Here is a 9816-nt window from a genome sequence, read left to right as displayed (position 1 = left end):
GCCGCGGCCTCCGCCCTGCCCCCGGCCCTGCGCGGCGGGAGAGCGGGGCGGCGGCGAGGCGGAACCGAACGGGGTATTCGGGCCGAGGGGACGGAGGGGCCAAAGGGATTGGTGACGCGGGCCTCGGCGGGGCGGCCCCCCGATCTCTCCCCCCCACGGCGGAGGATGGTACGTTCCCGGCCGGCAGCGGCGGGGCTGCAGCGCCCGGCCCGGTCCGCAGGGGGGCGCTAACCGCAGGCACGGACCCCACGGGGATCCCTGGGATCAGGAGCGGGATCCCCGGGATCGTCCCGGGAAGATGAGTGCGGGCACCCCTGGGAGCATCCCCCTGCTGGTTGCGGGGACCCCATGGGGGCTGCGACCCCCCGGTTCACACTCGCTGCGAGTCCCAGGTGTTATGAACAAAAGTGCCTTGCTGGTTCCCATGGTAATACTGGGACACTGCTGGCTTGAGCTAGGTACTGATATTGAAATGTTAATTAGCTAATTGCTCCTGGGAATCACCTACACCCTCTACCCACACTGCCATTCTAGGAATGGGATGCAAAATAGGGGTACCAGTGGAATTATGGGAGGGGGTTTTGGGGATGAGAACACCCCTTAATGGAAGACTGGGCACAGTGGAAGGGGCTGGATGGGTGCGCTGGTTGGGGAAAAGGGAACCACGTCCCTGGTCTGTCTGACCTGTCACCATAGCCTGCAAAGGACCGGACTGGACGGGGCTGTGGGAAGCAGGCACACGGAAACGAGACACTCTTCCTGGTGTTCCCAGGAGGGAAGGAGAAGGATAGCTGCTGCTGGACCTCGGTAACAGACCTAGGCTCATCCCCTTGCCAGGAGGAAAAGAGAGAGGACGGTCTGCTGGTCAGGACTTCAGATACAGGCTGTACACCTCTTCACCTCTGGCTACCAGTGTGCCACGGAGGCTCCAGGGACAGACTCTGCAGCCTTCTCACCCTTTGGCTGCCGGGAAAGCTACAACAGCGGGAGTGAGCTCCGTGTTGAGCCCCCTGCCCAGCTGATCTTTTTAATAAAGAGCTGAACATTAATAAAGGCAGAAGCCCTGTTCATTTCAAGGCTAGGGGCAAAACCACGGGAGAAATCCACTATTAAAGGAAAAAATACACTCAAGGCTGTGAAAACTAGAGGGCACCAATGCCCTGGGCTGTGACTCCCAGAAAGCAAATCCCAATTTCCAGGGCGGGGCCCTACTTGTTCCGTTTATTTAATCAGAAACATTCCCGGAGTTGCCAGGAAAAAGTTCCAGGACAGCGTATCCTGCGGATTCCAATGCATTAACACAGTTCAATCACGCTCACACTGAGAAGCCTGAGAGGGGGATTCCTTTAAGGGCGTGCAGCCCTCGGCAGCAGACGGAGCTTTCCGGGGATCCCAAATGGCATCCCCAAAAAGTGGTACCAACTGGCCTCAACCCTGTATTTGTGCTAGACAGAGGTGGGCCTGGGGGTCTAGCAGGATTTGGGGGTTTCACAGGGATTAGGGACAGAGAAAGAGGGAAGAGTGGGAAAGAAGGGGAAAGAAAAAGGGGATAATAAAGGGGTAGTGAAGGGGGCAATGAAAGGGGAAAAAACGAGGAAAAAAAGAAAGGGGAAGGAAAGAGCAGGGCAAAGAAAGAAGCAGGCAAAGAAGTCACAAAACAGGGGAAAAGGGAAGAAAAGGACAACACAGGTGGTAAAAAAAAAAGGGGGGAAAGAATGGGTTAAAGGATGAAAGGAGGATAGGGGTCAAAAAAAGGTGACAAGGAAAGGGACAGGGAATCAAGGGGAAAGAAAACGGTTAAGCAAAGAGGGCAAAGAACAGGTAAAGATTGAGACAAGGAAGGAAGCAGGGACAGGGAGGGGTAAAGAGAGGGAAAGGGAGCCCAGGGTTTTCCCGCTGCCGAGGAGGAGTCTCCTCTGCCCTTACAGGGGCGTCCGGAGGGGCGGTCTATTCCCGCTCCGTGTCCTAAATCTCGAGGAAACGAAACCGCCACAGCTGCGCCCGCCCTGCGGTGCCTCCACCTCCCGAAACACTACCCGGCTCCCCCAGGTATCTTTGCCACTGTCCCCGAGCCTGCAACATGCAGCAGGACCTCCCGCCGTACCAGATGCTGCCGGCAGAGGTGAAGATGGAGGAGATGCCCCGGAGCACGACGGTGGTGGTGGAGGAGACACAGCAGCAGCAGCAGCCGCCGCCCCGGGACCACCTGGTGTGGTCCCTCTTCACCACCCTGTACGGCAATTTCTGCTGCCTCGGCCTCCTGGCGTTCGTCTTCTCTGTCAAGGTGGGGAGCCCGGGGGGACACGGGGGGTGGGGGCAGCCCCGGGGACCCCACTGAGTCCCAGACCTCAGGGACACCCACTGAGCCCCCAGCCCGGGATGCCCCATGGGACCCCACAGAGCCCCCGTGGACCCCACTGAGCTCCCGGTGCCAGCGTGACCCATGGACCCCACAGAGCCTCAGCTGAGGGGTGTCCCTTGGACCCCGCAAACCCCAGACCAGAGGGTGTCCCACAGAGCCCACAGAGTCCCCCCTTCATGGACCACTGACCCCACAGAGTCCCGGCTGGAAGCTCTGGAGACGACAGGGGTTTGGGTTGGGCAGTGGGCACCTCATGGTATCCCTGATGTTTTGGGGGGCTTCAGCCCGGTCTGGCACCTCCAGGACCTCTCCCACACCCCTGAGCTACGTGGGGTGTCCCCCTCCAGCCCTCTGACCCTGGTTCTGCCTGTCCCCAGTCCAGGGACCGCAAAGTGCTGGGTGACTACAGCGGGGCCCTGAGCTACGGCTCCACGGCCAAGTACCTGAACATCACGGCCCTGGTGATCAACATCCTCATCGTCATCATCGTCATCGTATTCGTCTCCCTGGCCATCGCCGGGGTCTTAAGAGGCTCCTCACACCCGTACGGGTAATGGCCACCCTTAGTGCCATCCTTGCCCCGCGGGCTCTGCTTCCCTCCCCGCCCGGGGCTGGAGCCGGGCATGCCTGGGGAGTGCCTTCCTGCACCGAAACTGCAAAATGACAATCCATGTGCCTCACCCGACGCCTGCTGCTGTCTGTCCTGCCCCTCTTCCCTCCCTGCCCCTCTTCCCTCCCCACTCGGAGCTTTTGTGGAGCCCTTGCTGATGGCTGCCCTGGCTGGAAGCGTTCTGAAGTGGACTCTGCTCCCCAGAGCAGCTGAGCACCCCCAACCCTGCCATGGCTTGCTTGCTGCTTTGCTCTGGAAATGGAACCCCAGCTGCCTCAAAACAATTTTTAGAAGGGGCACCCGGCTCAGAGAAACCCTGAAAATAAAGGCTTTTTTCACTTTTGCCCTGTCTTGGTTTCATATAATGAGGATGTGGTTTGAGGTTTGTTCTACAGCAGCTAGACAGGATGAGAAACAATGTTAGCACGTGGGATGTGCCTCAAGGAGGTGGAAACTGCCCCTCATCACAGAAACAATGCTCAGGGGCCACCCCAGACATCATGAACCTGGATAAAGTCATGCTGAGGATGAAGGTGGAACATGATCCTTGCTGGGATGTCACCAGGAGCACCCCCATCCTCACCAGCCCTCAGGAAGGGCCGGCAGCAAGCAGAGCTTAGGGCAAGGTGGCTTTGGTGGGGCAGGATGTGCAAAGGGCTTGAGTAGGATGAGCTGGAATGGGATTGAGCAGGGTCAGCAGCACTGGAGAGGCTCCCAGAGGGAAGGGGCCGTGGGTTCTGTGGCTCCATCCCCCATTGCTCCACCAGGGCTGGATTCCACATCTCCCCCTGCAGCCAGGTGAGCTGGGATCCTGCTGTGGGATCCTCACAGCCCCCATCCCAGCTGCCTGGAGCGCGGTTTTCCTGGGCACAGCTGCCAGAAAGTACAAGGAAGTAGGGAATGCATTCCGCGTCTCGCTCTGCTGGCACGCACAGCCTTTACTTTCATTATCAAACACATCCCAGCCCAGCAGTTTCCTCATATTTCTGCTCTGGATTCTCTCCCCATCCCACAGGGAAGGGAACTCTGGCTGCAGGAAGCCACACCAAGCCCCAGCGGTACCTGTCACTCGCTGAAGGAGTGGCAGGGCCGATCCTTGCGCCTCGGGGCTGCCGCTCCCTGCCCGGCGGGGACAAGGAAGATCCTGGCCTCAACCCATCTGGGAGAGCTTCAGTTCTGCAGCTGGCCTGGCTTCCCCCTTCCCCTCTGCACTCGCCCTCGGCAGGGCCCAGTCCTCGGGGCTGGGGCCCCACAAGAATGGCAACAAAACCGTGGTCTTTTCTCTCCCCATGAACGTCGGGTTCCTGGCAAGACACCACACTCGTAAGATGTCAGAAATCCCACTCACAAACACAGTGGTTATTTGTTGCAGGATCTCTGGCACTGAGCCTCTGGTGAATCATTTTCTGCTCTGCTTTTTTCCTGGAAAACATGGGCTCCTCGCTGCACAGGCTCCTCCTCCATGGAATCTGCTGCCTGGCCGGCCCCAGGCTTGGCCTGCCCAAACCCAGCACATCCAATGGGAACTCAGGCCAACAAAGGCCATTGCTCCAAGATCCCCTTACTCCTTCTCCCGGTTTTATCAAGTTTCCAGGAAAAATGCAAAGGGCAGCCCCACACAAGCAACTGACCCTTTCCCAGCCCAAAACAGTCACCGGCAAAGCCTCCCTCCCTCCCGCCTGTGACCACTCCAGGCTGCCATGGACAGCTCCTCGCAGCCCACCTGTGGCAAAACTCGGAAGGAGAAAAAAAACCTTCAGCACGATGTTTGTGGTGACAGGGCGTTACTTTGTCCTGGCCAGGAGGTGCCATGGAAGAGGTTCCCATCCACAGATAGCTCCTTAGCTGATGTTTCCCATATCTATGCAAACAAACACAAATAAATTCTCGTTTACAGGTCTTAAATTACACTAAAGAATTACAGTTATTAGTATTTGACCTCCTATTTCGCTTTCAAACCTTATTTTTCGGTTCTCTCACGGACTAATTTCCCAGACAGGGAGGTGATCTTGGTTTAATGGTCGCTAATGGTCGCTAATACTCACTAATGTTCGCTAATGGTCTTCTGGCTTCTCTCAATCTGTGGATGTTCACATCATCGGCCCTCTCCCAGCGAACAGAATCCTTCGAAGAAAATATTGAATTCCCCTCCCTCTTGGAACAGGCGAACAAACTCCTGATTGTTATATTTTTTAAAATAAAATTTGCATCATTTACAACAACCCCAACCCCCCCTCAAATTCCCTCGGAGTCCTCAGGGTTCCCCCAAGACCCCTTAAGCCCCCCACGTGTCCCCAGAACTGCTCTGCACCCCCAGACTGCGTGGGCTGGGGGTCCCAGAGGGCCATGCCCTCCCTCCCTCTGCGGGGCGGTGCGGGGCCGGTCCCCCGCCCTGACAAGGCTCCGTTCCCGTTCCAGACGTTCATTCCCGGCCATGGAGCTCAGGCAGGCGGACGTGTCCATCCCACTGCAGTCCTCCGGATGGGGGGCGGCCGCCCCCGGCCGCCGGTCCGACCCGCAGCCCCGGGACTACGTGCTCTGGTCGGTGTTCAATGTGCTGCTGTGGTGCGCGCTGGGCGGGCTGGGCTGCTTCGGCTTCCCCCCGCTCGTCTTCTCCATCAAGGTGAGGGGGGGCCCGGGGACGGCCCGCATCTAGCCCTGATCGGCCCCGGGACCCCCACCCAGACTGACCCTCAGCCAGCCCCTCCCAGGACTTCCCTCCTCTGACTGAGCCCGGCACGGGACCCTCGACGTGCCCCTGCTCCCTCCCCAGATCCGGACCTCCCACCCAACCCGACCCGGGACCCCCGGACGCAACCCGACCCGGACCTTCCCCTCACCCCGAGATCCCCAATCCCGTCCCCCTACCCCCAGCCCTCCCTGGCACCATCCCGGTCCTCTCCCCCCTGCCCACCTCCCTCCAAACGCCTCCCCACCCTCGGATTCCCACATCCCCTCTCCCACCCTGGCACCTCCCAATGTCGTGCCGCCCCCCCCCCCCGAGTGCCGCGACCGTGGGGCAGTGCCCGGTGGCCTTACCCGTGCCTTGGGTGACGCGTCCCCGGGGTCCCAGCACATCCTCGCGGCCACCCCGGGTGGTTTGGCCCCCCAGTCCGTGCCCCACACACCCCGTTTGCCTCCCAGGCCCGTGACTGTAAGTCGGTGGGGGACCTGGAGGGTGCCCGGCGTCACGGCGACCGCGCCAAGGTCGCCAACATCATCTGCTCCATGGTGGTCGGCGTCACCTTGGTGATCTTCATCGTCATCGTGGCCATCTTCTTCTCCAAAGTCAGGGCCATCTGAGCACCGCCTGGCCCCACCCGCGTGGTCCTCCCCTCGCTCCTCCTGCCTCCAAAATGCACCCATCCGGGGCGCGGGAGCGAAGGGAGCGACCCCGGTCCCCTCGCTGCCAGCATCGCCGGTGTCCCCGCACGGACGGGGCGGTCAGGCCGGGGCGCGGGGGACGGCCCCATGCCCGCCCTTTGCTCTGCTCACGCACTTCGTGGCGCCTGTGACACACCTGTCGGTCACCACTGCCACCGATAAAGTTTGTCCCGCCAAATCCCCTCGTTGTCACCTCATTGACCGCGGGACGTCGCGGAGAGTCCTCGGGCATCTTTGTACTTTCTCCTCCTCCTCCTCCTCCTCTTGTTCTTCCCGCTACCTCTATCCTGCCGCGAAGCTTCCAGCTCAAAGCCCAGGGAAGTTTCTTCCCAACATCTTGTATGTTATAGATATATATTATAATATTAGCTTTTCGCAAATATTAAAATTAATTTTATAAATGTAATGTTAAAGTAACTTTGTTATAAAGATATAGCTTTTAATTTTGTTGTTAATTAAGCTTAGACACAGTAGTAAAATAGCTAATATGAGTGTCCTTGCGTTAAAATGCCTGCTTAGATAACACCCAATAAACATATAAAAAAACCAACTGCTTACAGATATACCAACTATCAACGCTCACCATCTGTAGACAGAGCCAAAACTAAAAGTAATAAAAAACCCTCAAAACCACAACGAAAAAATATACATACTCTAAAAAAGTAAAACCAAAAAAGAGTAATAGTAAACAATTCTTAAAATACGTAAACTAGTTTAAGAAAAACGTTTACCGTACATAAGAGTCTATAAATATACAACAGGCTGATATAAGAAAAAAGTGTTTAAGAAGTATCTCCGAAGATAAGTGTGCTCTTAACTAAGTACCCAGACACACCCAGCCGTAATCTTTACTCTGTGTTCCTTATCTCCTCTTATCCTTTATTAAACTTTATAAGTTTTCAAGAGAGAGTAAACGTGTTTTTCACACTGGAGATGGCAGGAAAAGGAAATTAAAGCTCCTCCGCGTGTTTTGGCTGTCCACGCCCCCCCACCCGGCAGCCCTGTGTCCCCCCGCCGCTGCCGGGGAGCCCCATGGATGCGGCTCTTCCACCGTTCTTTATTAACTTCCCATTTCATCCATCTGGCAGCCCAAAAGTGCTGCCGAGGGGGGCTCTGCCCTGCCCAGCACACCCGGAGGGTGGGGTCGGGGGTACCTGTGCCAGCCAGCGCCGTGCTGGTCCTGGGCTCCGCCTTGGAGTGACCCTCCTGCGGCGTCGGAGTCACGCCGGAGCCACCCGCGCTCCTCATCCCGGCAGGAATGCTGGCTATTAAAAACCCGCGGGCTCGCCATCCCAGCCTTTCTCCCAGCCCAGCCCGTGGGACAACCACATCCCTCAGGGCTGTAATTTCCCAGGTTTATATTTAGCGGAGCAGGGATATAAAAGGGGGGCCGGCCGCGCTGCCGCGAGGCTGCCGGAGCGGCGGGTGCCCCTCTCTATGGCCATGGACACCTCGTACCCCCGGGAGGAGCGGCCGCCCCCCAAGCGGGGGCCGCCCCCCGCCGCCCCCGCGCCCCGCGACCACCTGGTCTGGGCCATCTTCAACACCCTCTACATGAACTTCTGCTGCCTGGGCTTCGTGGCGCTCGCCTTCGCCGTCAAGGTACGGGAGCGGCGGCACCGGAGCGCCCGGGAGCTCCGGGAGTCCCTCCCCACGCACACGCCGGGGGAGGGATGCCCGAGGAGGCACCGAGCGCTTGGGATAATCCCGGGCGGGCTGGGGCGGACACATCCCAACACTCTCCACCTGCCGCTGGTGAATCCTCCCTGCTTTTCCTGCCGCTGATTCCAGAGGTTGTGGGACAGCCGTGGATAACCATAGCCCCCTGCCCACCACCCGAGGAGCAGCTGCTTGATCCTAAAAAGTGCCATAGGGACCGAGATGCCTCTGCCATCCCACCTCCCCCACGGCAGGAGCAGCTCCAGCTGTGGAAAGATGGGGACAAGCAGGGACCGGAGTCAGAGAAGCTCTGGAGGAAGCAGGAGGGAAAATCCCAGCCCCAGCTGGGCAAGACTGGGATAGAAAAATGGGTACAGGCAGAGCTGGAGCCAGAGAGGTTCTGGATGAAGCAGGAAGGAAAACACAAAGGGGAAAGGATGCAGGGTCAGAGGGGAACAGGAACAGCCTGGGATGGATGGATGGATGGATGGATGGATGGATGGATGGATGGATGGATGGATAAATTTGGGATTGCAAGAGGGACAAAGCCCTGGCGCAGGATTAGGCTGCAGGGAGGGGGTGCAGGAAAGGCTGTGGGAAAGGGCTGCAAGAAGGGGGCTTTGGGAAGGGGCTGAGGGAAGGGTCTGTCTTCGGCTGTTGCAGGCTCGGGACCGGAAAGTGTCTGGGGACGTGGAAGCTGCTCGGCACTTCAGCTCCAAGGCGCGGTGCTACAACGCCCTGGCCACGGCAGGCAGCGTGGTGCTGCCACTCCTGCTCGGTGCCCTCATTGTCACCGGTGTCATCCACCTCTCCAAGCTGGCCCAGGAGTCTGTTGGCTTCTTTACCTACCAGTTCAGCGGGAGCGACGACGAGGACCAGTGACCCAGGGTGAAGGGCTGGTGGTACCTCCTCTGCATCACTGGTGGCCCCTCCAAAAGGCCACCACCCCTCTCTGCCACCCACTCCCCAACCCCAGTTGTTTTTGTTTATCCTGTGGGGTTTTTTACCTCCCATTATCCGGTGTGAAGCCCCAGCTTCCGTGGTCACTATTTAAATCATTAAACGCTTCACACAGTGTGAGTTTCTGCGTGTGAAAAGGGGCAGGGGGGTGCCAAAGGGAAAACGTAAATTGGGATTATTTGCTCTGATGGGGGTCCTGGCAGCCAAGAGACTTCATTGTTCCCACAGCCTTTAGGGCCACTGGGACCCCCAGGAGTGAGGAGGGGAGGAAGCAGAGACACTCCTGGGCCTCGTGGGATGAAGCAAATGGGGTTGTCCCCTCCCCATCCCAAATGGAGCTGACACCTGCAAACTCATTACAGCAACACAGACATCCCCAGCCAGTCCCAGCCAGGACAGGGGGAAAGCTGGGAAGCACTCCTGCTGCTCCCTGCTCCCTGGGCTGGAGACAGCTCATTCTGGGGCTAAAGGACCCCTTTTTTGAGGAGAAACCCCCTTTTCTGCCAACTAGCCCTGGCTCAGAGCGGGGCTGTATCCCAGCCCCATCCAAATCCCATTCCTGGTGCAGTGCACAGGGCTGGGGACAGCATGGTCCCTTTCTCGTGCCAAGAGCTGCCGCTAATTAGGGGCTGGCGGCTGTGATGAGGCCGGAGCAGGACCCGAGTAATTACACGGCAGCGGGAGCGTCCCTGCTCCTGCCCTAAGCACTCCCAGATGCTCCGGGGCATGGAGCAGCCGCGGGGCTTTTTATAAACCGGGCCGAGATTCCTGGGGTTGGCTTGGCCAGGACAGACCCCTCGGGGCAGGGAACGCCCTCGGCATTCCCTGCTCCCACCCAGGG

At 58.6% G+C, this 9816-nt stretch overlaps 3 protein-coding genes and 1 long non-coding RNA gene across 4 annotated transcripts; all 4 read left to right on the top strand.

Annotated features, from left to right (window-relative positions):
- The first annotated feature begins 293 nt into the window (after positions 1-293).
- LOC116183698 (uncharacterized) lies at positions 294-1053 on the top strand. The gene is made up of 2 exons (XR_004148363.2): positions 294-458; positions 773-1053. It is a non-coding gene; the product is annotated as an uncharacterized LOC116183698 (long non-coding RNA).
- A 343-nt stretch (positions 1054-1396) lies between these two features.
- Positions 1397-3313, top strand: LOC110467549 (uncharacterized). Its single transcript, XM_021524738.3, has 3 exons — positions 1397-1455; positions 2050-2284; positions 2740-3313. Exons 1-3 carry the CDS (start codon positions 1397-1399, stop codon positions 2914-2916), a joined length of 471 nt encoding a protein of 156 aa, XP_021380413.2. The 3' UTR covers positions 2917-3313.
- A 1948-nt stretch (positions 3314-5261) lies between these two features.
- LOC110467550 (interferon-induced transmembrane protein 5-like) lies at positions 5262-6693 on the top strand. The gene is made up of 2 exons (XM_021524739.2): positions 5262-5595; positions 6117-6693. Exons 1-2 carry the CDS (start codon positions 5407-5409, stop codon positions 6273-6275), a joined length of 348 nt encoding a protein of 115 aa, XP_021380414.1. The 5' UTR covers positions 5262-5406; the 3' UTR covers positions 6276-6693.
- Positions 6694-7799: 1106 nt separating this feature from the next.
- On the top strand, positions 7800-8967 carry IFITM5 (interferon induced transmembrane protein 5). Its single transcript, XM_021556098.3, has 2 exons — positions 7800-7958; positions 8679-8967. The coding sequence occupies exons 1-2, from the start codon at positions 7800-7802 to the stop codon at positions 8895-8897; spliced, it is 378 nt and encodes a 125-aa protein (XP_021411773.1). The 3' UTR covers positions 8898-8967.
- The last annotated feature ends 849 nt before the right edge of the window (positions 8968-9816 follow it).

This window comes from Lonchura striata, chromosome 6 (assembly GCF_046129695.1).
Source record: "Lonchura striata isolate bLonStr1 chromosome 6, bLonStr1.mat, whole genome shotgun sequence".
NCBI classification, from domain to species: domain Eukaryota; kingdom Metazoa; phylum Chordata; class Aves; order Passeriformes; family Estrildidae; genus Lonchura; species Lonchura striata.
The sequence above is the reverse complement of the archived record's forward strand: the minus strand, read 5'-3'. Positions and strand labels throughout refer to the sequence as shown.

Bases quoted from the DNA above. Each gene is read 5' to 3' on its own strand.
- LOC110467549 (XM_021524738.3), top strand. From the start codon at position 1,397: ATGGCATCCCCAAAAAGTGGTACCAACTGGCCTCAACCCTGTATTTGT. The intron at 1,456-2,049 runs GTGGGCCTGGGG...CGGCTCCCCCAG, and splicing joins TGTATTTGTGCTAGACAGAG to GTATCTTTGCCACTGTCCCC. The intron at 2,285-2,739 runs GTGGGGAGCCCG...GCCTGTCCCCAG, and splicing joins CGTTCGTCTTCTCTGTCAAG to TCCAGGGACCGCAAAGTGCT.
- LOC110467550 (XM_021524739.2), top strand. From the start codon at position 5,407: ATGGAGCTCAGGCAGGCGGACGTGTCCATCCCACTGCAGTCCTCCGGA. The intron at 5,596-6,116 runs GTGAGGGGGGGC...TTTGCCTCCCAG, and splicing joins CGCTCGTCTTCTCCATCAAG to GCCCGTGACTGTAAGTCGGT.
- IFITM5 (XM_021556098.3), top strand. From the start codon at position 7,800: ATGGACACCTCGTACCCCCGGGAGGAGCGGCCGCCCCCCAAGCGGGGG. The intron at 7,959-8,678 runs GTACGGGAGCGG...CGGCTGTTGCAG, and splicing joins CGCTCGCCTTCGCCGTCAAG to GCTCGGGACCGGAAAGTGTC.